We start from the raw sequence: 24,615 nt of genomic DNA, 5'->3' as shown, positions 1-24,615 counted from the left end.
TTGCATACTTTTCCCAATTCAAGCATTGGTGACACAACTCTTCTGTTTATTGACTGTTACACTTTATTAAAATTCTATTGACAATATAACATTTCACATAACAAGTGGTAACTTTTATTTCTCTTATTCTGCACAATTTGAGCTGATTTGTTTCTCCACTTATTAGAAAACACAGAATACATATATTGTCACATTAATCAATGAAAGTCTAATTTTCCAATGGATCTTGGTATTTAAAAAACCAAATGAATAAGTGCAGCAATCATTTAAATATTTAAAAGTCCAATATTGTGCAGAAAATTATCAAGTTGAAAAGCATGAAGACAACACAAATCTGCATATCTGAACTCAGAGGATTATCCATTTTTATTTCTCTGGCACTAGTGTTTGTTAACTATTGTTATAAATTGATTTCCCTACATTGTGTAAACTGTAATTGTCTTGAAGGTTACATTCAGCACTGATAATGTTGGGCAATTATGATCAAGGGCACCAACTATATTTTTTACACAATGGAAATGGCTGATTATACTCACTGGGTAAATGCATGTTTCTTCATTTGGATATATTACCTGAGCTGCTTCAACTCTGTAAAACAGATTTTGATTTTTAATTCAAGATTCATTTCCAGTCATCTGTGCTTGATAATGACAAATATATTATATCAGAAGTATTTTTCTTCAGTTAAGATCCAAGACCTATCCTACACCAACAGTTGCTTGGGTAGGAATTTTAAATAGCAGATAGTCATTATATAAGCATAGAAATGCACACAATTTGCCTAAAACACAACCTCTAATTTTGTTACAATGTTATCTCATTTCTGTATGTACAACGTATTTACTTTATCATGCATGAACAAACATTCTTAATTCAGATGCTAAAGAACATAGTACATTCAATTCTGGCCTCTTGAGCATCTCAAGTTGCTGCAACATTGGTGGGTGTGGCTTCAGATATCTCACCTTAGGCTTTTCCAAAACATCCTCACCTCACATCTCTTATCTCTCTCTCTCAGACCACATTTTTGTTCACCAGCTTCAGTATCTCTACATATGGCAAATCTTGTTTTATTGTGCACCTGTGAAGTACCTTGGTACATGCTGCCACGTTAAATACATAAAATATATTTAAGTTCAATTTGTTGTTGCTGAAGGTAAATTTTTAGAGGTACTTACGTAAATGATTTCTCACAGTACTCACTAAACATTGTGACAATCATATCCAGCACTATTTTTGCCTATGATAAGAAAGAGTCAATCATTTAATTTCAGTCAGGTTTGATTAAATTTGTTATGTTTACTTTTATGTTTGGGAAAATATATAAAACTCCCAACAAACACTGGTATACTTACTTTTGTGCGATCAGTTGCCGTACATTCAATAAAAACATTTTGTGTGTTGAGTGTTATTTTACTATGATCGCCTAGCAAATCAAAGACAAAAAAAGGATGATCTTTGTAACTACAATGATGAAAATACAGTAAAAGACATTTATTTCAACTATTTAATAGTTGTGATTCTGTTCGAGTTACTTTTCCCTCTTGCTTTCCCTTGTAAATCATTCGCCTGTAAGTTGAAAATTGTGGGCCAATCCCAGCTTTCAATAAATTTACGACAGTCAAGGACATAGAAGAACTTCATTGGATAATACCAGGAACCAGGTTTTAACCAATAAAAAAGACTGAGAAATCGAGGCCCTTGTCATCAAGTAAAGCAAGTTTGCAGGTCACCTGATACAGGGGTTCAAAATATTTCTCGGTTTTAATAAAGTAAATAGAGGGCTCTTGTGACATAGTGGTAGTGTTCCTACCTCAGGGCTAGAGGGCCCGGGTTCAAGTCCCACCTGCTCCAGAAATGTGCAATAACATTTCTACCAGGTTGATTTTATATAAAAAAAAGAAACACTAGTTCTAAATTGGTAACCACAAGAAAAAGATTAAAGCTTTTGCTAAAAGAACAAAATACGTTTAGGAACATCCTTTGAGCAGTAATAGGAGAATAGGCACTATAAAAATGGGACATAATGAGGTCTTGTGGGTACAGTTTAGGAATATAAAAGGTCAGTCACATCGCTAAGAATATATTATAGGCCCCAAAACAAACAATCAATCAATCTACAGGCAATAGAGGAGGAGCAGATATACAGACAATTCACAAAGGTGTGTAAAAATAATAATAGGGTAATTATATCAGAGATTTCAACTTCCCCAGTGTTAATCGGCTAGTCATAGTGTGAAGAGTTTAGAGGGGTAGGATTTCTTGAAATATATTCAGGAGAGCTTTTTATAATCAACATGAATAAGGTCCAACTAGTTGTGGATTGGGGGAAGGCAGGTTTTATTGAAATAAGACAGAATAGACTGGGAACAGCTTCATGGATAAATCTGCACCAGAACAAGGGGATGGCAGTCAAAAAGGAAAAGAGGAAAATACAACATATTCCCTTTAGGGTGAAATATAGAAGCAACAAGCTAAGAAACCTTGAATGTCTCAGAATATTCAGGACTGAATAAGAAGGAAATGACGGACTTTTCGCAGGTACAAAGGGGACAAATTAACATGGACATTAATGGAGTTTAGGAAGTGCAGGAGAGAACCGAAGAAAGCAATCAGGAGAGCAAAGACAGGACATGAGAATACACTGGTGGGTAAAATTAAGGAGTATGGCGAGATATTATCTAAGTATACAGTGGGGAAAAGAATAACTAGGAAAAAGTAGGACCCATCAGTGACTAAGGGCATAATCTATGCATGGAAGTGGAGGACAGCTGCAGGGTGTTAAATGGGTACTTCACATCTGTCTTCAATCAGGAGAAGGAGGGTGTACTTAGATGTTGGGAAGAGGGACTATGGGGTTCTTGCGTAGATTGTCACAGGGATTGAGGGAGTATTGGAGATTTTGGCAAGCTCAAAAATGGATAAATCCCAGGACCAGATGGACAAATAGCCAGCTGTGGGAGGCAAGGGAAAAAAATCACAGAGATCTGAACCAATTTTTTAAACTCCCCTCTGGCTACTGGGGTGGTGCCAGAGGACTGGAGGACAGCTAATGTAGTTCCACTTTTCATGAGATTGGTAGAGAAAAGCCAGAAAATTGAAGACCAGTGAGCCTCACATCAGTAATAGGGAACCTTAGAGAAAATTCTGAGGAAGGAATGCATTTGGACGGGGAAGGTTTGATCAGGGATAGTCAACGTGGTTTTCTCAGAGGGAGATCCTGCCTAATAGATCTGAATGAGTTTTTTGAGGTGGTGTGTGAATGAAGGTAATGTAATTGATGCTATTTATAGAGATTTCAGCAAAGGCTTTAACAAGATCTCATATGTGAGACTGATAAATAAGGTAAAAACACATGGCAACCTGGGTAACTTGAAAAATTAGATCGTAAAATTGGCCAAATGGAGGCCTGTGTCCAGTGGCATACCACAGGGATTATTGTTTGTGAGATGAGAATGTGAGGGGGCATGATAAGTAAGCTTGCAGATGATACGAAGATTGGTTAATCGTGAGTAAGAAGATCTTAGGTTACAGGAAGATAGAGGCAGGTTGGTCAGGCAGGCATATTGAGGTATATAAGTTTATGAGGGACATGGACAGGGTGGATGGAAAGCAGCTGTTCCGTTTTGTTGAAAGGTTAATAATGAGGGGCCATAGTTTCAAGGTGAAATGCAGGAGATGTAGAGGAGTTTTAAGGAATAGATGGTTCACCCAGCGGGTGCCGGTGGTCTAAAATGCACTGCCTTGGAGAGTAGTTGAGGTGGGAAACCTCACAACCTTTAAAAAGTGTGTAGAGGAGCACTTGAAATGTCATAACATTTAAGGCCACCAGCCAAGTGTTAGCAAGTAGGATTGGTGTAGATAGGTCAGCATTGACTCAATGGGGAGAAGGGCCTCTTCTGCGCAATATGATTGAATGAATCTGCAAAAGCAAAACTAGGACAATACATGCCCCACTAGAATGTGGTTGACCCAGAATTTGAAAGGTCTTTAGAAAGGGGATATGTAACTGAAAAACATGAAATTTAAAAGTAAGATGAAATACCTACTGACTGGACAGAGTAGGTAACCTTTTCGAACAAATGACATAGGCTCAAGAGAAAGCAATAGTATGGTCAGACCTAAATACATTTAAACTTGAAAAGCAAACTTAATTTCCTCACTTCTTTGTTATGTATCTCTCAAGGCTGCAAGGAAAAGATTCAACAATGTCGCATCATATTGAAGACATCACTTCCTTTTGGCCTTCTATTTAGTACATCCATAAAGATAACATCACAAAATTCATCAGTGGCAAAAATCCCTCAAGTAAATCACTAATCATTTCTTGTTAGTAAAACAACAATTGGCTACGCTGACATTTATTCCTTGAGATTAGAAGGTCGAGGGAATGAGACATTAAAAATGAAAAAGGGATTCAATAAGTACAAAAAAACACTATTCCTCTGGTGGGGAATTCAATTTAAAATTAGTCTGGAATCTTGAGGTCCTTTTCCATGGAAAGATTAGTTTGAAACAATAAATGCCTTGCCCTCTCTGCCCACCACCATCACTGGTGCCACATCTGCATGAAAGTTTGTGGGTACCAAGGCAACTAAAATTTTCAAAACTGTGGTCAAGTAGGTTTTGGTCAGGGAAGTGTATCAATACAGGTAAAACGAGATGGAGATATAGATTAGTTACGATTTAATTGAATGATGGCGAAACAGATTTTAAAAGCTAAGTGGTCTAATTCTATTTATGATCAGAACAGTTTCAGACTTCTGTCTCCATAAACATTTGTTGTGATCACATCTAATGTTATTATTGGATAAGTCAAATCCTGGGCTGAAACTGGATTGATAGATCACATTTGATTTTGTCTTGGTTTCAGCAGTGGTCTCTCACTGAATCATTAGCATGCAATGCTGCAGATTTTGCTTTAACAATAAAACAGAAGGTTATTCACAAAAGAAGTAAAGACAAAATTGAATTAGCTAAATTATCTACTTATAACACAAATTCAAAAATAGACTTTACACAGTAAAAATATAATCTCATTAATCCCCACTCATTTACAAATTGTAAAGAAAAACAGCTTTTGTATGGGAGGGATGAGGTTGCAGGAGAAAAAAAAATGGAAACATCTACAGTGGACATCAAGAATCTAATTCCTTTACATAGAAAAATTGGACCAGAGTGCTCAGACACAAATGGCATACTGTACTCACCATTTATAATAGGTGGCATAGAAAGGACGATGCCATTGCTATCATAGATAACAGGATAAACTGGTTTATCTTCAATGATGTGCAAATAATGGCGAAGGTGACTGTCCGTCTGAAAATCAAATCAAATAAATCGTAGCATTTTCTAGACCAAAATCATTCAGTAAATTGTTGAATAGGTAGATGTCATTAGGGTCTTGGTTCTTTTATTGTTGAAAAAAGAAATTGATACCACAAACAATGATATAAACACACATGCAGGATTTTATCGAATATTTTGAATTAAAAGTTTGATTCAATATACATTTTGCCATGGAAGTAAAATCTAAGCATACAAATACATTATATTGTATCATATATTATTGAATTAAAGATCAAACAAATGATAGGTTAATTGAATGGTTTTGTAAAAGCAGATATTGTAGCAGTTGAATATCTGTCAAACTTTGATTGGACAACTTGAGTAATGAGGAAAGATTGGAAAGGCTGCTGTTGTTGGAGTAGTGCAAGTTGAAAGGGGATCTGATAGAGTTTTATAAAATTATAATAGATAGATGTAGTGGTTAGGAACCAATTTTCTCCATTAGTAGAGGGGTCAATAACTAGAGGGAATAGAGTTAAGAGGCAGAGGAGTGAGAGTAGAATTGAGGAGAAAGATTTTCACCCAGAGAACGATAGGAATCTTGAACTCACTACCTCAGAGTGATTAAGTCAGAAACTCTCGTAACATTTAAGCAGCATTTAAATATTCACTTGCAATGTTATTGCCTCGAGGGCTATGGGCCAAGAGCTGGAAAATTGGATTGATGTAGTCAGATGTCTGATGACCGACATGGACATTATGAGCAAAAGCCTCCTTTTGTGTTGTAAATGTCTATGAATTCACACAGATCATCAATTATTCAATTCATACCAATTAATCATGATACATTTGACTGAGGTTATCTCTCAGCAGGGAAGGATTCCTTAAACAGTTCACTTTTCATTTAAGACATGCTATTTTGGATTCCAATGTATTGTGCCAGCAAGGTGAGAATCCATGTAGTCAAGGACACTGTTATTCCAGGAAAGCTTGAGCACTCACCGCTGGGAAGAATTTGCATCTATACAATGTCTTTGCACGCACCAGGACTTTGCAAGGCTATTTACAACTGGCTGGTTAGCTCAGTTGGCTGGATGGCTGGTTTGCAATACAGCGTGACACCAACAGCACGGATTCAATTCCCAAGACTGGTTGAGATCATTTTGAAGGTCTCACCTTCTCAACCTCGCCTCTTGCTGAGACGTGGTGATTCTCAGGTTAAACCACCACTAGTCATCTCTCTCTCTAATGAGAAAGCCACCTTATAGTCCTCTGGGACTACGTGCAACTGCTAGGTTACCTCTGAAGTGCAGTTACTGTAAATACACAAATTGCAAGTGAAATAAATTACCTTTTCATTTGTTTCATTATCAGTTCTGCTGTTCAAGGGTGGAATATTGACCAGTAAATCAACACAGTTTTATCTTCTTTTTCGATTTGTACTAGATTTTTTTTACATCCTGCTGAAAAAGGTAAACGAAGAGCAAATTTTCCTCGTTTCACCTGGATTATCCAAAGCACACGAGCAGGGAGTATTTCGGTCGGTTAATCAAATGCCAGATAACATAGTTTAGCCAAGCATCGGGACCTTGAGATCTTATTCGAATAATCCAAAATTCGGATAAGTGAATGCCAGATAATCAAGGTTCCTCTGTGTCAGGGTCAGGTGGAGCCGCTAACTTGCTCTGGGTGAGGTATCAGCTGCTCAGCAATGGCTTGCACTAATTGGCCAATTATTAGCCAGAGCATAGACTCTTGGAGCTGGAAAGCTGAAGAAGTAGCAGCTTATGGTTAAGGTAAGAAAGAGGTTTCTGCATTTGGAGGTGGCCTCTCTCCAATTTCTAAAACATTTACATTAAAAAGATGTCTTTGCTAGCTGCGTCACCACTGTGGAAGAAGGAACCCTCGCAGGAATGCCTGCAGTTGAAATCAAGAGTGTAGGGGGGCTTCAAAGCCTGTCTGGAGCACTCACCCCCGATCAGTCTGCATCAAGGCAGATGGTGCAAATGCCAAGCCCTCAGGGGATCTGCGGGATGACTAGAAAACACCAGGCAGCCTCTGACCAAAGGCCTTAAGCACCACTGAATACAATATGTTACCCATTGATTTTGGAGAGTTAACCCCGTCATTCCCGGTAAAATAGCCTAGAGGGTATAATAGGTGAATTTTCAGTTGTCCCCTGTGTCATTTGCATCACACCCTAAACCTCATGCTGCAGATCGCAAATAAATTCACAAATGAGAGACAGAAGACATATTCAAGGACCTGCACTTGATCAGAAAAGGCTAAGACAGTACGAGCTTGGAAAAGAAATTCACCTAACTCATCAGTGCTGTGCTAAACACAGAGGGGAATAATAAAGATGTTTCTTTGTCTTGTGAATATTTCAGGATTTAGAAGATTAAAAAATGCTAATGCCAAGGGAATGCAACATTTCTCACTTAGTTGACCAGGCTCCATTCCAAGCACACATAAATGAGGTAGAATGTAAGACGACACAGTTTAAAGCTCCAACAACGTATCTGTAGCAACCTCAAAGGGCAGGCCATCCCTTCACCTGCAAGCACATCCTTTTTCTGCATCACACATGAGCCATCTGGTAGCTTGTAGTGAGAATGCAACCATACAGTCTCAATTTAAGCCAAATTTCAGTAATTATGTGATGGACATTCATACCATATTCCGTGAAAATCGGATTGTAATTATCCAAATGCAATTCATAAGGACCCTTCCAGTTAGCACACATAGGAGGTGTTTTCTATGTGTTTTCTTAAACACCATTAGTATAAGCTGGATTTGAATTCAGGTAGAGGGGACATAAGCCAGTTTCTAACTTGATACATCACAAATTGCACCAGAATTATGCATTTAAAAACATAGAAACCTGTGTGCTCAACAATTATTGTGGCACAAGGGATTTTTTGTTCTTGCAAAGTATTTTACACAGGTACAATTTTTCAAATTAAAAGAAAAAAAGCAAAGTGCATAGCCATTGCAGATTAACTTAGAATTGCTCAATTATTAATAGAGACAGATCCTTTGTCAAATGAGTTCTTTTACGTTCAGTTTAAATCATCAAAGCAACAATATTCATCATATAAAAGTAAAACACCGACTGTAAATGTTGCTTACCTTGTAAAGATCCATTATTTCTGAAGCAGTGTATTCCTTTGACTGGTTTAAGGGTTTAAACTTAATTTCAGAAGGTGGTTTTGCAGTATAGGTAAAAGGTCCTACCAGTGTGTCCAGATCATGGGTTCCAATTGCAACCAAAGCTCGCTTCCTACAGAAACATTTACACACGAATTATTTTCTCAACATTTACTTCTAGGGAATCTAACTTTTCAGTATTACAACTCGAACATAGCAGAACACCTCAAAACTGAGCAACCAAAACTTGTGACCATTTTACCACACAGATGTTTTCACATGATATCTGAGTGACACACATTTGGGAGTTTTAGAGATGATTTATCAGAAAGTAAGGCCTATGTGATCTCACCTGCAAATGTTTTGATGCAGCTTCTCCTGTAGATCAATGAAACTGTCATAGCGATCCTTGGTAAACTTAATGTTACGAAGGACAGCTGCTACAGCATGTGGGCGAACTTGTGCAGTCTACAAAGGAAGAGAACTATGATGAAACTAGGACTTGTAACAACAAAGAGGTTTTGGATTGTGACGGTTACAGAATTAACAATACATTAGGATTATAGCAGCACAAAAACATGACTAATTACTATTCCTCCTTTCATGGAAATAATGACTAATTAAAAACATTTCTAATTCAATATCTGGTCAGTGTTGAGATGGCTGATTACAAACAGGGTGGTGGAAGAAAACTGCAATTGGTCCCAAACCTACTGGTTTTCGGCAGAAACAATCTGCCAGGGGTTACATTAATTATCCCTATCCTACAGACAATTGAAAGATAGGATTTACTGTTACTTGGAGGCATAGATTAATCAAGGTAGTCAGCACCGTTTTGTTAAGAGAAGATTGTGTCTCAGTAATGTAATTGAATTTTCTGAGGAAGTAATGAGGATGATTCAAGAGAGTAGTGTGGTGGATAGTCATTTACATCGATCCTCTTAAGGCATTTGGCAAGGTCCCACATGGCGTGCTGGTAAAAGAAATTAATGCCATAAGGATATGATGAATTGGATTCAAAATTCCGAAACGTCGATTTTACTGCTCCTCGGATGCTGCCTGAACTGCTGTGCTCTTCCAGCACCACTAATCCAGAATCTGGTTTCCAGCATCTGCAGTCATTGCTTTTACCTAGTTGATTTTAACCCTACCGCGAATCCTCTTGCAAGGATGCCTGCCTTGAAGAAGTTTTCCTCCTCTCTCTATAAGAATCTCAGGGAGTCCCTCTCCCACTGCAACTCCCAGGTCATTTCCTCTGCCCTGAAGCTCTTCAACCATGTCCTGAAACAAACTCGTTACCACAGCCACATTTCCTTCCTCAGTGCCTGCCTCCGTAACCAACTCATCCCACGTGGACTCCGGACCACCTTTAAACCAGCAGAGTTCGGAACCAAACCGGACCAACAGGAAGGGCTTTTGCCTGAAACATCGATTTTACTGCTCCTCGGATGCTGCCTGAACTGCTGTGCTCTTCCAGCACTACTAATCCAGAATCTGAATTCAAAATTGACTTAGTGATAGGAAACAAAGGGTAATTGTAGACAGGTATATTTGCAAATGGAAACCCATTCCCAATTGCGTTGCACAGGGCACAGTTTTGGGCCCCTTGCTGTCAGTGATATGTATTCATAACTTTGACTTAAGCATCAGAGCGACAATCGGGAAATTTGCTGATGACATAAAAATTAATTGGGTTATTGATCATGAAGGTTATGGTAATTCACTGCAGGAAGATATCGATGGTTAGATTCAGCACAAAATGGCAAATGGATTTCAGTCTGAACAAGAGAGACGTTGTGAATTTGGGAAAGCAAACAAAGCAAAGGAACACACATTAAACAGGGGTGTATTGAGAGGGATAGAGGTGGTGAGAGACCTTGGAGTGCACATACACTGGGTCCTAAAAGTGGCAGGATAAGTACATATGGTGGTAAAGAAGACAAGTGAGTTGCTTTTCTTCACTGGGTGAGGTATTGAACCCAAGAGCAGGGATGTCACGTTAGAACAATATTAAACACTAGCTAGGCCACGGCTGGAGTTGTGTACGTAGTTTGGGTCACCATATTACAGAAAGGACATAATTGCTTTAGAGAGAGTAGAGAGGAGATTAACAAGAATGTTGCCGAGGCCTGAAAATTGCAGGTGTGAACAAAGATTGGATAAGCTCGGGTTGTTTTCCTTAGAAATGTGGAGGGTGAGGAGTGACTTAGTTGAGTTCTACAAAATCATGAGGGGCTTGGACTGAGTGGATGGAAAATGGATTTTTCCCAAAGCAGAGATCAATCATTGTGGGCACAAATTTCAGGCTATTTGTAGACATAGTAGAGGAGACGTGAGGGAAAACATATTTCACCCAAAGGGTGGTGAGTGTCTAGAATTTTTTATTAAACTGCCACGCATGAATTTTAGTTATTATTATATTAGTAAAATAACTTATCGATCTGTGCAGCCAGGCACTTCACTGCTGGGTAGGGGGCTGGTCAGTTATTGGCTTTTTAGAGCCAGCCTTTTGTTATGTTTTAAGCAATTCTTGGCAGTTTCCTAACCCAGCCCAAATGGCCCAACCCAAAAACTGACAAGATCCAAAATCCAGGACAAATTCAGTCCAGGTTGCCAGTTTTGATACACTGCCTGTATTTTGCTCATACTCAGAATTTCTTTTTCAGAAATACTGAAACTGGTATAAAAAGTTCATATGATGTATTTTTCCTTTTAGGACCTGGGTTGGAATCCATCCCCAGTGGTCTAGGAAACACGAACATTACAATCCTTTCACAGAAATAGGTGTATCATCTAAGGTTGGGAGTCAGAAATGCTGTCGAATAGCGTTCAAGCTGTATATATTAGCTTCATGAAATGACCAAATATTCCATTTTTAAAGATGAACATTCTTCAGTTTAAACATATTTTAAAAATAAAATATATTTGCTCCAACGTTTGGTGTGAAATTTAAGCTGGAATGGTAATGGCATCTTGAAAAGAGTTTTTTTTCACTTCCTTTAAAACCATATAACATTCTATAAATGATGCTTCTTTCATATAATATAGAAGTGAAAGTGCAAGTCACCACAGAGGGCCATAACTACTTTTTTATTCATTTGTGGGATATGGGCATCACTGACTGGCCAGCAGCTATTGCCCATCTCAAATTGCCCTTGCGAAGGTGTTGGCGAGTTGTCTTCTTGAACTGCTGCAATCTGTCTGTTGTAGGTTGACCCATAATGTCATTTGGAGGGAATTTCAGGATTTTGACTCAGCAAAATCATTATTGCTTGCTCAATAGAGACAGAGAGAGAGACAGACAGACAGAGAGAAAGAGACAACTGGTGGTAACTTTAATTTGAGGGTAACCACACCTCAAGTGAGGGGCAAGGTTGAAAAGATGGGGTCCATGATGACCCCAGCCAATTTAGGAATTGGAAGACTTGTTCTTAGTGTCACTCTGCATCAAAAATTAGCCATCGAACCAACTGAGTTGATCTACCCCCATATAATGTTTCAGCTTACTAGGCAAAATACATGTTTACCTCTTTGGTGATAATTAATTTCTGCATGTCTCCACTAGGTGGCCCCACTCTTGTGTACTTTGGAGCTTCAATTCTGCTTGGACAAATGAAAGTTACATCATGACAGTCAACATCTTTTACAAGCAATAGGTACCTTAAAATTTTAATAACTTAACAACAAACCACACTTAATGAGATTACGATACTTTCCAAATAAGAAAGAAGGCTTGGTGACAAAGAAAACACTAAGAAAGTGAAGTCAAGCAGCATCTATCAGCAGAGAAACGAGTTAATGTTTTAGGGTCATGTCTTTTCATCAGAACAAAGTTGGAGGTGTAATTGGTTTTCAACAAGTGAAAGGAAGAGGACAAGAAAAGAACAAAAGGGAGGGCCTGGGATCAGACACAAAGCCAAAGAGAGTGGTAATGGAACAAATAAAGACATTAGAGGTGAGCTGAGAAGAAGTTTGAATTGCAGAATAATGACAGATTCTCTCCAAAATCAAAAACGAGAGACAATAAAAGTAAAACCAAAACCTGCAATGCAAAAAGGAAACAAAATTCGACCAGAAGTTACAATCAAGCTGAAAATGTTCAAACAATTGCACCACATCCTTTGGTTAAGGCCTTCTTCCAGACATCATTTCAGATGAATCTAGAAGAAGTCCTAAACCAAAGGATGTGGTGCAATTGTTTGAACTTCATTCAACACAAAGGGGCCGAGGAGAGAAATCAATATGTGAGCAAGGTGAAGAATTTAAAAACGTGAGTTCAGTGTTGTGTTTGCGGGCTAAAGAAATGTTCCACAAAATAGTTACCACGCTGCATTTAGTCTCCCTAATGCACAGTAAATAGTGAGCAGTAAATAAGAAGTCACTAAATGGAAAGAAGTACACATAATGCTCTTTGTTTCATCTGAAAAGTGTGTTTGGGACCTGAGTCGAATTGTGCTGGGAGTAAGGGAGGGGACAATGAGCTGACTAAGATGTAGGCCAGGATATTTTGGAGGAGATACTCCCTTTGGAACAATGAAAGGGAATGGAAAGAGGTCGATGTTTTTGGTAATGGTAGTATCACGCTTGAGGTGGCAGCAGGCATTCCATTGGACAGGGTGGGTCAAAGGTGAGGACAAAGATAGGTAGATTCCCCATAGTGTGGAAACAGGTCCTTTGGCCCAACAAGTCCACACCGACCCTCTGAAGAGCAGGCCACCCAAACCCATTCCCCTACATTTACCCCTGACTAATGCACCTAACGCAATAGGCAATTTAGCATGGCCAATTCACCTAACCTGCATATCTTTGGACTGTGGGAGGAAACCGGAGTACCTGGAGGAAACCCACGCAGACATGGGGAGAACGTGCAAACTCCACACAGTCAGTTGCTCGAGGCGGGAACTGAACCCGGGTGTCTGTCGCTGTAAGGCAACAGTGCAAACCACTGAGCCACCATGCCGCCCCAAGGACAAAGGACATATCCTGGCATGGTTCTGGAAGGGCGGGGAAGTGGTGCAAAGATAAATGTGGGAAGTGAGCTGGACAGGATCAACAGCTCTTCTTCTTTTAAGCTTTTGGTTTTAATCTAATTTTTCTGATTTTAGACAGTCACTGTCCACCGTCTTGCCATTCATACCTCCTCTAATGTGTCTTTCACGTTACGTGTCTTCACTTATCCCATTACCAAGCCCTGTGTTCTTACACAAACTTGTGTCACTTAATCGTTTCTGTCTTCCAACCTACCACAGACCTTCTCTTTGTTTTGTCTATATTTCTCCCTAACCCCTTCTCTTATTTAAAATCTGTTACTTGTCCAACACCTTCCAGTTCTGACAAAGTTAATCTGAAATATTAACTATTTCTCTCTCTATACTTGTTCAGGATTTCCATCAAGGATTGAGTTTATTTCATATTTCACAGCAAATGCAGTATTCTACTTTCATATTAAGAAACGTTACCTGTCTTTAAAGACCTGCAAACCACGGGTCAATCCTTCCAGGCACAAGAGATCATAACGGTTGGCAGGAACATCGATTTTATACAGTATCACATCGGATGCGCCCTCTGCTTTTCCATCTCCTTGTTCTCTGCTTATAATTTCCTTTTCAGATGTCTGCAACAAAAGAACCAACCTATATAGTACACATATATACTATACATATGTGTATATATTCACAACAGCTTTACACAAGCAGCATTTGAATGCAAGAAACCGGAAGCTTCCACACTCCCTGCCGCACCCCCTCCTCACCCACCCCTACCCTAAAAGGTTGTAAAATACATTATATAATGTATGACACTGATTAGCAAACTATCACTTTTAATCCCAGATCTATGCAATTACGTGATCTCAGTCAGATTGCAGTAGGAAAGCCAATGTAAGCCTCAGCAGCTCTGAGCTATGATTAGGAAATTATAGTCACAGAGATGTACAGCATGAAAACAAACCCTTCGGTCCAAACTGTCCATGCCAACCAGATATCCCAACCCAATCGAGTCCCACCTGCCAGCACCCGGTCCATATCCCTCCAAACCCTTCCTATTCAAATACCCATCCAAATTCCTCTTAAATGTTGCAATTGTACCAGCCTCCACCACATCCTCTGGCAGGTCATTCCAAACACGTACCACCTTCTGCATGAAAAAATTGCCCCTTAGGTCTCTTTTATATCTTTCCCCTCTCACCCTAAACCTATGCCCTCTAGTTCTGACTCTCCAATCCCAGGGAAAAGACTTTGTCTATTTATCCTATCCATGCCCCTCATAATTTTGTAAATCTCTATAAGGTCACCCCTCAGCCTCCGACGCTCCAGGGAAAACAGCCCCAGCCTGTTCAGCCTCTCCCTATAGCTCAAATCCTCCAACCCTGGCAACATCCTTGCAAATCTTTTCTGAATCCTTTCAAGTTTCACAACATCTTTCCGATAGGAAGGAGATCAGAACTGCATGCAATATTCCAACAGTGGCCTAACCAATGTCCTGTACAGCCGCAACATGACCTCCCAACTCCTGTACTCAATACTCTAACCAATAAAGAAAAGCATACCAAAAGCCTTCTTCACTATCCTATCTACCTGCGATTCCACTTTCAAGGAGCTATGAACCTGCACTCCAAGGTCTCTTTGTTCAGCAACACTCCCTAGGACCTTACCATTAAGAGTATAAGTCCTGCTAAATTCATGAGGATCAAAACAGCTCAGATTAATTCTTCTTGTCAACGGTCAATGATACCTACTGGAAAATGTACATTTATAAATATATTAGCTAAGCTTCAGCTGTGGTGCTTGACATGGTTGAATAGCCTATCAATAATCATACATGATTAATAATCATTAGGCAAAGTTGAGCAAGGCAGACTGCAAGCTGAACTGTACCTCAACATATGTGAGCATCTTAAATAGAGAAAATTGGATTGGAAAATTGGTAAAGATTTGCTGATACTTTTTTTTGTCACTCACTATATTTCTACACACGTGTTGCTTTTAGTTAGATATAAAATGATACCGTACCACTTCATCCAGTTCCAGACCAAACTCAAAACATAGTGCATCAAACTCTTCATCAGCTGTAAAAGAAAATTTAAAAGTTGGGTGTTGTAAAAATCAATAATTTCAGAAAATTTCTGGAAGGATGACCATATAATTTTATGGAGTCAAGAATAAGTATTTGCCAAGTGCACCATACCTAACCTTAACACCTCATCTCCCCCCATACAGCATGTCTAGTGTAGCTTAGAGCAGATTCTTTAGTTGTTGGATTGCTTACCTCTGTTTATTGTACGTTGTTCATACAGCTTGGCACCTGATATGTAATTTCACCAGGCTGACACCTGTTTTAGGTTTTTTTCATTCATTTGATGTGGGTTGTCACTGGCTGGTCAGCATTTATTTTCTGGTCCATAGTTGCCCTTGAGAAGGTGGTGATGAGCTGCTTTCTTGAACCGCTACAGTCCACCTGCTGTGCGTTAGCTCACAATGCCATTAGGGATGGAATTCAAGGATTTTGAGCCAGCGACAGTAAAGTTGTATTTCCAAGTCAGCATGGTGAGTGGCCTGGAGGGGATCTTGGAAGTGATGGTGTTCCTTTGTATCTACTGCACTTATCCCTCTAGGTGGAAGTGGTCCTGGGTTTGGAAGGTACTTTCTGAAGATCTTGTGGATTTAAGTGCATATTGTGGATACTACTCACTACTGCTACTGAGCATCAGTGGTGGAGAGAGTGGATATTTATGGATGTTGTGCCAATCAAGCATGATGCTTTGGCTTGGATGGCATTAAGCTTCTTGAGTATTATTGGAGCTGCAATCATCCAGGCAAGTGGAGGGTATTTCATCACAATCCTGACTTGTGCCTTTAGGGAGTTAGGAGGTGGATCACTTGCCACAGTATTCCTTGCCTCTGACCTGCTTTTGTAACCAATGTGTTTATGTGGTGAGTCCATTTGAGTTTCTGGTCAATGGTAACTCCAAGGATGTTGACTGTGGGGGAGTTAATGATGGTAATATCACTGAATGTCACAGGGTGGTGGTTAGATTACCTCTTATTAGTGATCATAGCTTGACAGTTGTGTAGTGTGAATGTTACTTGCCACTTATCAACGCAAATCTAGATATTGAGATCTTGTTACATTTGAGCAAGGAATGCTTCAGTATTTGAGAGGTGTAAATGAATGTGCAACATTCAGCACCATCAATGAATATCTCCATTTTGACCTTGTGATGAAGAGAAGGTCATTGATGAAACAGCTGAAAATGGATGGGCCTGGAACACTACCCTGATGATCTCTAGGTGCTGTTCTAGGATGCCTTCCTGCACTCTTCATTGAAACAGTTTTGATCCCTTGAGTTGTGGCATTGTTAGAGTCAGGGATATGCTGAGGTATTAGTTTACAGATTGTGTTTGAAAATAATTCTGCTGATGGCCCACAGTGCCTCATGGAAGCCCAGTTTTGAGTTACTAGATTATCGTTTTAGGCACGATAGTTCCGCCATACATGGAGTATCCTCAATATGATCAGACTTTATCTCCACAAGGATGATTAGGTGATCACTCCTATTAATGTAGAAATGAACAGATGCACCTGCTACAGGTACAATGGCAAGCACGAGGTCAAGTATGTTTTTCCCCTCACGACTTGCAGCATGCCCTATTAGCAGCTATGTGCTTTAGGACTTGACCAGCTTAGTTAATAGTGGTACCATTAAACAAGTCTTGATGATGAACAGTGAAGTCCCCCACTTAAAGTACAATCTGTGCCCTTACTACTGTAAATGTATCTTCCATTTGGTGTTCAACATGAAGGATTCCTCAGCTGAAGAGTGACACAGCAAGGTTTCTTGCCTGTGTTTGACCTGATGTTGAGAGAGTCGCATGTAGGCCATACCAAATATAGTTGGCAGATTTTTCTTCCCTAAAAAGGTACTAGTGAATCAAATAGGTTTTTGCAACTATCTACAATGGCTTCATGATTGTCATTTAACTGGCTATTAGTTCCAGATTTATTCATTGAATTCAAAATTCACCATCTACCTCAGTAGAATTTGCTTTCCATCCCCCAATTCCCAGCTTAGGTCTCTGGCTTACCAGTCTTGTAACAAACCACAATCTTCAAATGTTGGAAAGAAGAAACTGCCTATTTCAACAGATAGGACGCCTTCCGCAAAGGAAATCCTAGAAATTAAAAAGACCTACAGACCTCAGACTATCAGGATGAAAATCAGGAAAAGCAAGGGTCCTCCACCAAGCAAACAGTGAGTTTTCCAAGTTCGAAATGCATTCCAGGAAAATAGGAAAACCTCCAGATTGCCTGAATTTGTTCAGGGAAATGGGGTAGTGGCGAATGCAATTATGTACACAAATATATAATAATCATAATGAGGAAAAGGATTGGGACATATGTGCTATATGGGTGTGAAAAGGTTAATAATCAAGAATTCCATAAGCACTGTCCATCAGGATGATATCAAATTGACTTGTGGCAGGACAGATTATGATCTTAAAGGAGATTCTCCTCAAAATCTCTGCAACAATGTTTACTATATAGTGTGATCTGTAACTAGTGACTCTCACATACAATAAACTACCTATATTGTTAATGACATGAGACATTTCTAGTTTGACCAGGAAGTGGTTTTCCTCTGCCACAGTAAACCAAGCAGGCCATGAGGTTTCCTACACTTAGGGAAGATGATGGCAACAATCATCATCATGACAGCAGTTCATCCAGTGTAATAAGCTGCATGTGCATACAGCACAGATCAGTATAATTCTGTACTTTACAAATGTTTTATATGTCTCCAATATCCCCCCCCACCCCCGCAGATACTAGAGTCATATTGGGTACAACTCCATGGCATTGACAGCAGCATAATACTTTATTCAGAAATGTGAGCTCTTCATCGCAAGGTGGATAAATCCCCAGGACTTGATCAGGTGTACTCCAGAACCTTGTGGGAAGGTAGGGAAGTGATTTCAGGGCCCCTTGCTGAGATATTTGTATCATCAATAGCCACAGGTGAGGTGACAGAAGACTGCAGGTTGGCTAAGGTGGTGCCATTACTTAAGAAAGGTGGTAAGGAAAAGCCAGGGAACTATAGACCGATGAGCCTAACATCAACAGTGGGCAAGTTATTGCAGGGGATTCTGAGGGCTAGGATTTACATGCATTTGGAAAGGCAAAGACTGATTGGGATAGTCAATATGGCTTTGTGCATGGGAAACCATGTCTTACTAACTTGACTGAGTATTTTGAAGAAGTGACAAAGAGGATTGATGAACATAGAATGGCGGACACTGTATGTGGACTTTAGTAACGCATACAACAAGGTTCCATATGGTAGTGTGGTTAATAAGGTTAGATGACATGGAATACCGGGAAAACTAGCCATTTGGATAAAAACATTAGTTTGAAGGTAGGTGACAAAGGGTGGAGGGACAAGCAGTGTGCTACAAGGATTGGTGCTGGGTCCACTGCTTTTTGTCATTTATAGGAATGATTTAGATGTGAATATAGGAGGTATGGTTGGTAATTTTGCAAATAACACCAACATTGGTGGTGTAGTGGACAGCGAAGAAGGTTACCTCAGAGTACAATGGGACCTTGATCAGATGTGCCAATGGGCTGAGGAATGACAAATGGAGTTCAACCTACATTTTGGAAAGGCAAGTCCCCTTCCCCCACCTCACCACAGATCCAACTTTCCAACTCAGCACTGTCCCCATGACTTGTCCTACCTGCCTATCTTCCTTTCCACCTATCCACTCCACCCTCCTCTCTGACCTATCACCTTCATCCCCACCCCATTCATCCATTGTATTCTTTGCTACCTTGCCCCACCCTCCTCCATGACCTATCACCTCCATCCCCACCCCCATTCACCTATTGTACTGTATGCTACTTTCTCCCCACCCCCACCCATTCACCTATTGTACTGTATGCTACTTTCTCCCCACCCCCACCTCATTTATCTCTCCACCCTGCAGGCACCCTGCCTCTATTCCTGATGAAGGGCTTTTGCTCCTCGGATGCTGCCTGAACTGCAGTGCTTTTCCAGCACCACTGTAATCTAGCATCTTATACATTCAATGGTAGGGTCCTGGGGAATGTTGCCCAAGAAAGAGACCTTGTAGTACAGGTCCATAGTTCCTTGAAAGCAGAGTCGTAGGTAGATAGGGTAATGAAGGCGGTATTTGGTACGTTCGCCCTTATTGGTCAGAGGATTGAATACAGGAGTTGGGAGGTCATGTTGTGGCTGTACTGGACATTGGTTAGGCCACTTTTGGAATACTACTTTCATTTCTGGCCTCTGTGCTATATGAAAGGTATTATGAAACTTGAGAGGGTTCAGGAAGGTTTGAAAAGGATGTTGCCAAGGTTGAAGGGTTTGAGCTATCGGGAAATGCTGAACAGAATGGGGCTATTTTCCCTTGAGCATCAAGTGCTGAGGGGTGACATTATAGAGGTTTTGGAATCATGAGGGGCATGGATAGGATAAATAGTCAGGGCAGGGGAGTCCAAAAATAGACAGCATAGGGTTAAGAGAAGGATTTAACAGGGATCTATGGGGCATCTTTTTCTCACAGAGGGTTGTGCACACTTTCCTTTATTGATCAGAGTACTGAATTCGGGAGTTGGGAGCTCATGTTGTGGCTGTACAGGACATTGGTTAGGCCACTGTTGGAATATTGTGTGCAATTCTGGTTTCCTTCCTATCACAAAGATGTTGTGAAACTTGAAAGGGTTCAGGAAAGATGTACAAGGATGTTGCCAGGGTTGGAGGATTTGAGCTACAGGGAGAGGCTAAACAAGCTGGGGCTGTTTTCCCTGCAACGTCGGAGGCTGAGGGGTGACCTTATAGAGGTTTACAAAATTATGAGAAACATGGATAGGGTAAATAGGCAAAGTCTTTTCCCTGGGGTCAGGGAGTCCAGAACTAGAGGGCATAGGTTTAGGGTGAGAGGGGAAAGATATAAAAGAGACCTACGGGTCAACCTTTTCACTGAGAGGGTGGTACATGTATGGAATGACCTGCCAGAGGAAGTGGGGGAGTATAATTGCAACATTTAAAAGGCATTTGGATAGGTATATGAAGAGGAAGGGTTTGGCCGGGTGCTGACAGGTGGGACTAGATTGGGTTGCGATATCTGGTCAGCATGGAAAAGTTGGATAGAAGGGTCTGTTTCTGTGCTGTACATCTCTATGACTCGATGTATAGAATGCGCTGCCAGAGGAAGTGATGGAGGCTGGTATAACTGCAACATTTAAAAGGCATTTGGATGCATATATGAATAGGAAGGGTTTAGAGGGTTATGGGCCAAATGCTGGCAAATGGGCCTAGATTAATTTAGGATATCTGGTCTGCATGGACGAGTTGGACCAAAGGGCCTGTTTCCATGCTGTACATCTCTATGAGTCTGGGCAGTGTGCCTTGTTGTGCCAACTCAGCACAAAGGATTTTGCACCTGACACCAATTACGTTTTTACCCAAAATCAACACACTAACATTAGAAGGGCTTAAGCCCGAAACGTCGATTCTCCTGTTCCTTTGATGCTGCCTGACCTGCTGCGCTTTTCCAGCAACACATTTTTAAGCTCTGATCTCCAGCATCTGCAGTCCTCGCTTTCTCCTATACCAACATTCCCAGCAAATGATAGCAGACAGCAATCAGGGAAGTGCTGGATTATTTTGCCATCCTTGCTGTTGCCCTGGCTGAAATAAGCAAAGTGTTGGAACTGAATTTGGGATTATGTAATACTTATGATGTACTTCCCAGCTAGGCCACATTTTCTACTTTTGCAACTACAAGAGTTGACTGCATTGTGAATGGCACAGTATGATTAAAATAATTTTTTCAGAAAGATCAGATTGCAAACAGCGGAATTTATACTGTATTAGCTATTTCAGCAGAATTCCCAGAAGGTTGGAACATATTAAAAATGTACGTTACAGAGAAAATTGATTGTAAAAAATCGTTTTTGTTTAGTGGCAACATCCCTTGAAAGATACATAGCATGAATTGGTTCTCCAACTAACGTGTCGCATTTTTTTCAAAATAAAGTAACTGAGTGGCAAGCGTTTTTGTTTGGAAATTAAAAACAAGAATCTGCATTATTTAAAACCAGTACCATGCAATCAACCCCAAGCCCGATGTTTCTTTAAAGTGCGAGTCTCCCTGATATTGACAGCTCCGCTCTCCGTCAAATCACCGCCCACACCGTCACAGGGCTCCGACTCTGCATGATGCAATCAATAGAAAGGAAGACTCCCCGGGACCGGGCAACAAAACAATGAATGAATCCGAACGTTCAGGTACTCCGTGTTCCAAGTCCCAGGTTCCATTCTCCAGGTCCCACGTTCCAGATTGAGCTCCCCCCACCCTTGCACTCCTCTCTCATTCCCAACCCCGTGTAACAATCTAGTTGCTCTCTTCCCGGGCCCCACCACCCCACCAGCTAAGACCACGAATGAATGGATTTAACGAACTCACTGTATACTTGACCCAAAGCTTCAAACAGCAAATCCCTCTTCACACTGACAGTAGGCATGATGAAAACCGGCAGACACAACCAGGGCGAACGTGCACACAAGGGCCCGACCCGGCGGCTGTCTTCACCACTCCTGAGCGGGTGTTCATGTTTTCACTTTGCTGCAGCTTCAACGAATCGTCTTTTCAAACACGCAATATCTGCATTGTTTTACTCGCGGATACCCTCGGCCACCAATTGCAGCATCTGTCGTTGGCACTTTTGCTCGGGCGTATAATGCAGCTACCTACTGGGGTAAAACGACGTGTTCACTGTTGTCAGGACGTCAAAGGAGGGCAGTCCAAAAAAGGAAGTTGCAGAAAGTTATGTATCCAGAGAGTAAAAGTAAGCTGTCAGTGCAGTTTTGCCCAGATACTAAATTCTGTATTTGGTTACAAAGTTGTAAAGAGGCGTATTTTTCTGCCAAGTTAAACGCAGGGTCCGTTGAGTTATTGTACCCCCGTGTCTTAATTGCAGCTAAAGGTAGTCTTGTATAAGCAAGAAATGCTTTTGGTTTGTTTGTTAGTGTCAAACTCCACTATTTGTTTGTTTCTTCTTATGCTATTCTACAGAACCGAACTGCTTTAGTAATAATGAATGTGTAAAAATATATTTTTATGAATAGAGTGTATTTTTGAAATAAAAAGGCGCATTTTCAATATTGATTTGTAGGGCAGAAATTTCACGCAGTATGCTTTTAGTAGGAAAGATAAAACTCATAAAACAAGTTGGACTTGATGGTACTGGAAATTAATCATGAATTTCAGCATTCTTTCCCATCGTCTTTCTGTGGGTGCTTGCACAACATGTCAGCCAAACCAGTGCGGCATGCATCTACGCCTGGGATCTGTGCGAACAGGAAAGCAACTGTGTAATTCCCTTACCAATCCAATGAAGAAATCATTGATCAGCATAGCCGAATCTGAACAGTGAATTAAATGTTTGGATTTTGTAAACTGCAGGTGTTATTCTTGTGTTACTCATAACTGTCCTCAGAAATTTACCTACAAATGTTCAGTGGATTCTAGATTGTTTACATCCAGATTGTTTTTTAAATTCTGCACTGTGTTATTCTTAGCTGGCTCTGGGGGGGGGTACTATCCAACAATCCAAGAACTGTGCAACAGACCTCATAACTTTCACTTACCTGATGACTTCGTTATTTTGTCAACTTCAGAAATGTGCAAATTATGAATACCTGGTATCAAAGAAAAAGAATACCTGCTCACAACGCTTAACAAAATTAAGATGGCAGCTCTTTTGATCACAAACAAGAAAAGAACATTTGAGACCAAATATCAGGAATCCTAGGACTTTGCTGACAGAAGCACAATAAGAGAAGAAAACCATTGAACAATGGTGAATTTGTGAAAGCCTACTTGGGAGTATTTACATCTGTAACAATCATATAGTCACGTAGATATATACAGCACGGAAACAGCCCCTTCAGTCCAACTTGTGCATACCAACCAGATATCCTAATAATCTAGTCCCATTTGTCAGCATTTGGACCATATCACTCTAAACCCTTCCTATTCATATACTCATCCTTTTAAATGTTGTAATTGTGGGCCAAAAAGTGTGGCGCTGGAAAAGCACAGCAGGTTAGGCAGCATCCAAAGAGCAGGAGCGTCAACATTTCGGGCATAAGCCTTTCATCAGGAATTACATTGATCTGCTCTGCTTTTCCAGTGCCACACTTTTTGACCACGATCTCCAACATCTGCAGACCTCACTTTCTCCCAATGTTGTAATTCTCCGACCTCCACCACTTCCTCTGGCAGCTAATTCCATAAACGCACCACCCTCAGTGTGAAAATGTTGCCCCTTAGTTCCCTTTTAAATCTTTCCCCTCTCACTTTAATCCAAGCCTTACAGTTTTGGACTCCCAATCCCTGAGGAAATGACCTTGTCTATTTACCTTATCCATGCCCTTCATAGTTTTATAATCCCTCTATAAGGTCACTCCTCAGCCTCTGATGCTCCAGGGAAAATAGTCTCAGTCTATCCAGCCTTTCCCTTACCTCAAACCATGGTAATATTCTTGTAAATCTTTTCTGAACCCTTTCAAGTTTCACAACATCGTCCCTCTAGGAGGAAGACCAGAACTGCATACAATATTCCAATAGCAGTCTAACCGATGTCCTGTACAGCTGCAAAATGACCTCTCAACTCTTATTCTCAATGCACTGACCAATAAAGGCAAGCACAGCAAATGCCTTCTTGACTATCCTATCTACCTGTGACTCCACTTTCAAGGAACTATGAACCTGCACTCCAAGTCTCTTTGTTCAGCAACACTCCCAGGACCACAGCATTAAGTATCCAAGTCCTGCCCTGGTTTGCCTTTCCAAAATGCAGCACCTCCCATTTAGCTAAATTAAACTTCATCTGCCACTCCTCAGCCCATTGGCTTAACTGATCAAAGTCCTGTTGTACTTGAAGGTAATCTTCTTCATTGTCCACCACACCTCCAAATTTGGTGTCTTCTGCAAACGTATTAACCATGCCTCCTGTGTTCATATTCAAATCACTTATATTAATGATGAAAAGCGGAGGATACAGCACTGACCCTTGTGGCACACTGCTGGTCACAGGCCTCCAGTCTGAAAAGCAACCCTCCACCACGTAATTAGAAAGTCAAAGAAAATC

The 24,615-nt window shown here is 40.5% G+C and overlaps 1 protein-coding gene across 2 annotated transcripts in view; it reads right to left on the bottom strand.

Moving 5' to 3' along the window:
- Positions 1–22,116, bottom strand: part of farsb (phenylalanyl-tRNA synthetase subunit beta) — a 58,284-nt gene extending 36,168 nt beyond the window's left edge. The window contains exons 1-10 of one of the 2 annotated variants that reach the window (XM_072572780.1): positions 21,927–22,116; positions 15,450–15,505; positions 13,899–14,053; positions 11,967–12,039; positions 8,792–8,907; positions 8,422–8,572; positions 5,211–5,319; positions 1,356–1,426; positions 1,179–1,240; positions 537–588 (exon numbers count right to left, since the gene is read on the bottom strand). In XM_072572780.1, coding sequence (XP_072428881.1) covers positions 537–588; positions 1,179–1,240; positions 1,356–1,426; positions 5,211–5,319; positions 8,422–8,572; positions 8,792–8,907; positions 11,967–12,039; positions 13,899–14,053; positions 15,450–15,505; positions 21,927–21,984 — 903 coding nt within the window. In that variant the 5' untranslated portion in view covers positions 21,985–22,116. The remainder of the gene's footprint in view (positions 1–536; positions 589–1,178; positions 1,241–1,355; positions 1,427–5,210; positions 5,320–8,421; positions 8,573–8,791; positions 8,908–11,966; positions 12,040–13,898; positions 14,054–15,449; positions 15,506–21,926) is intronic. The other variant, XM_072572781.1, reaches the window with a different exon arrangement.
- Between the last annotated feature and the right edge of the window lie 2,499 nt (positions 22,117–24,615).

The sequence above is a fragment of the Chiloscyllium punctatum genome, chromosome 6 (genome assembly GCF_047496795.1).
Source record: "Chiloscyllium punctatum isolate Juve2018m chromosome 6, sChiPun1.3, whole genome shotgun sequence".
In the NCBI taxonomy this organism is placed as follows: Eukaryota; Metazoa; Chordata; class Chondrichthyes; order Orectolobiformes; family Hemiscylliidae; genus Chiloscyllium; species Chiloscyllium punctatum.
The sequence above is the reverse complement of the archived record's forward strand: the minus strand, read 5'-3'. Positions and strand labels throughout refer to the sequence as shown.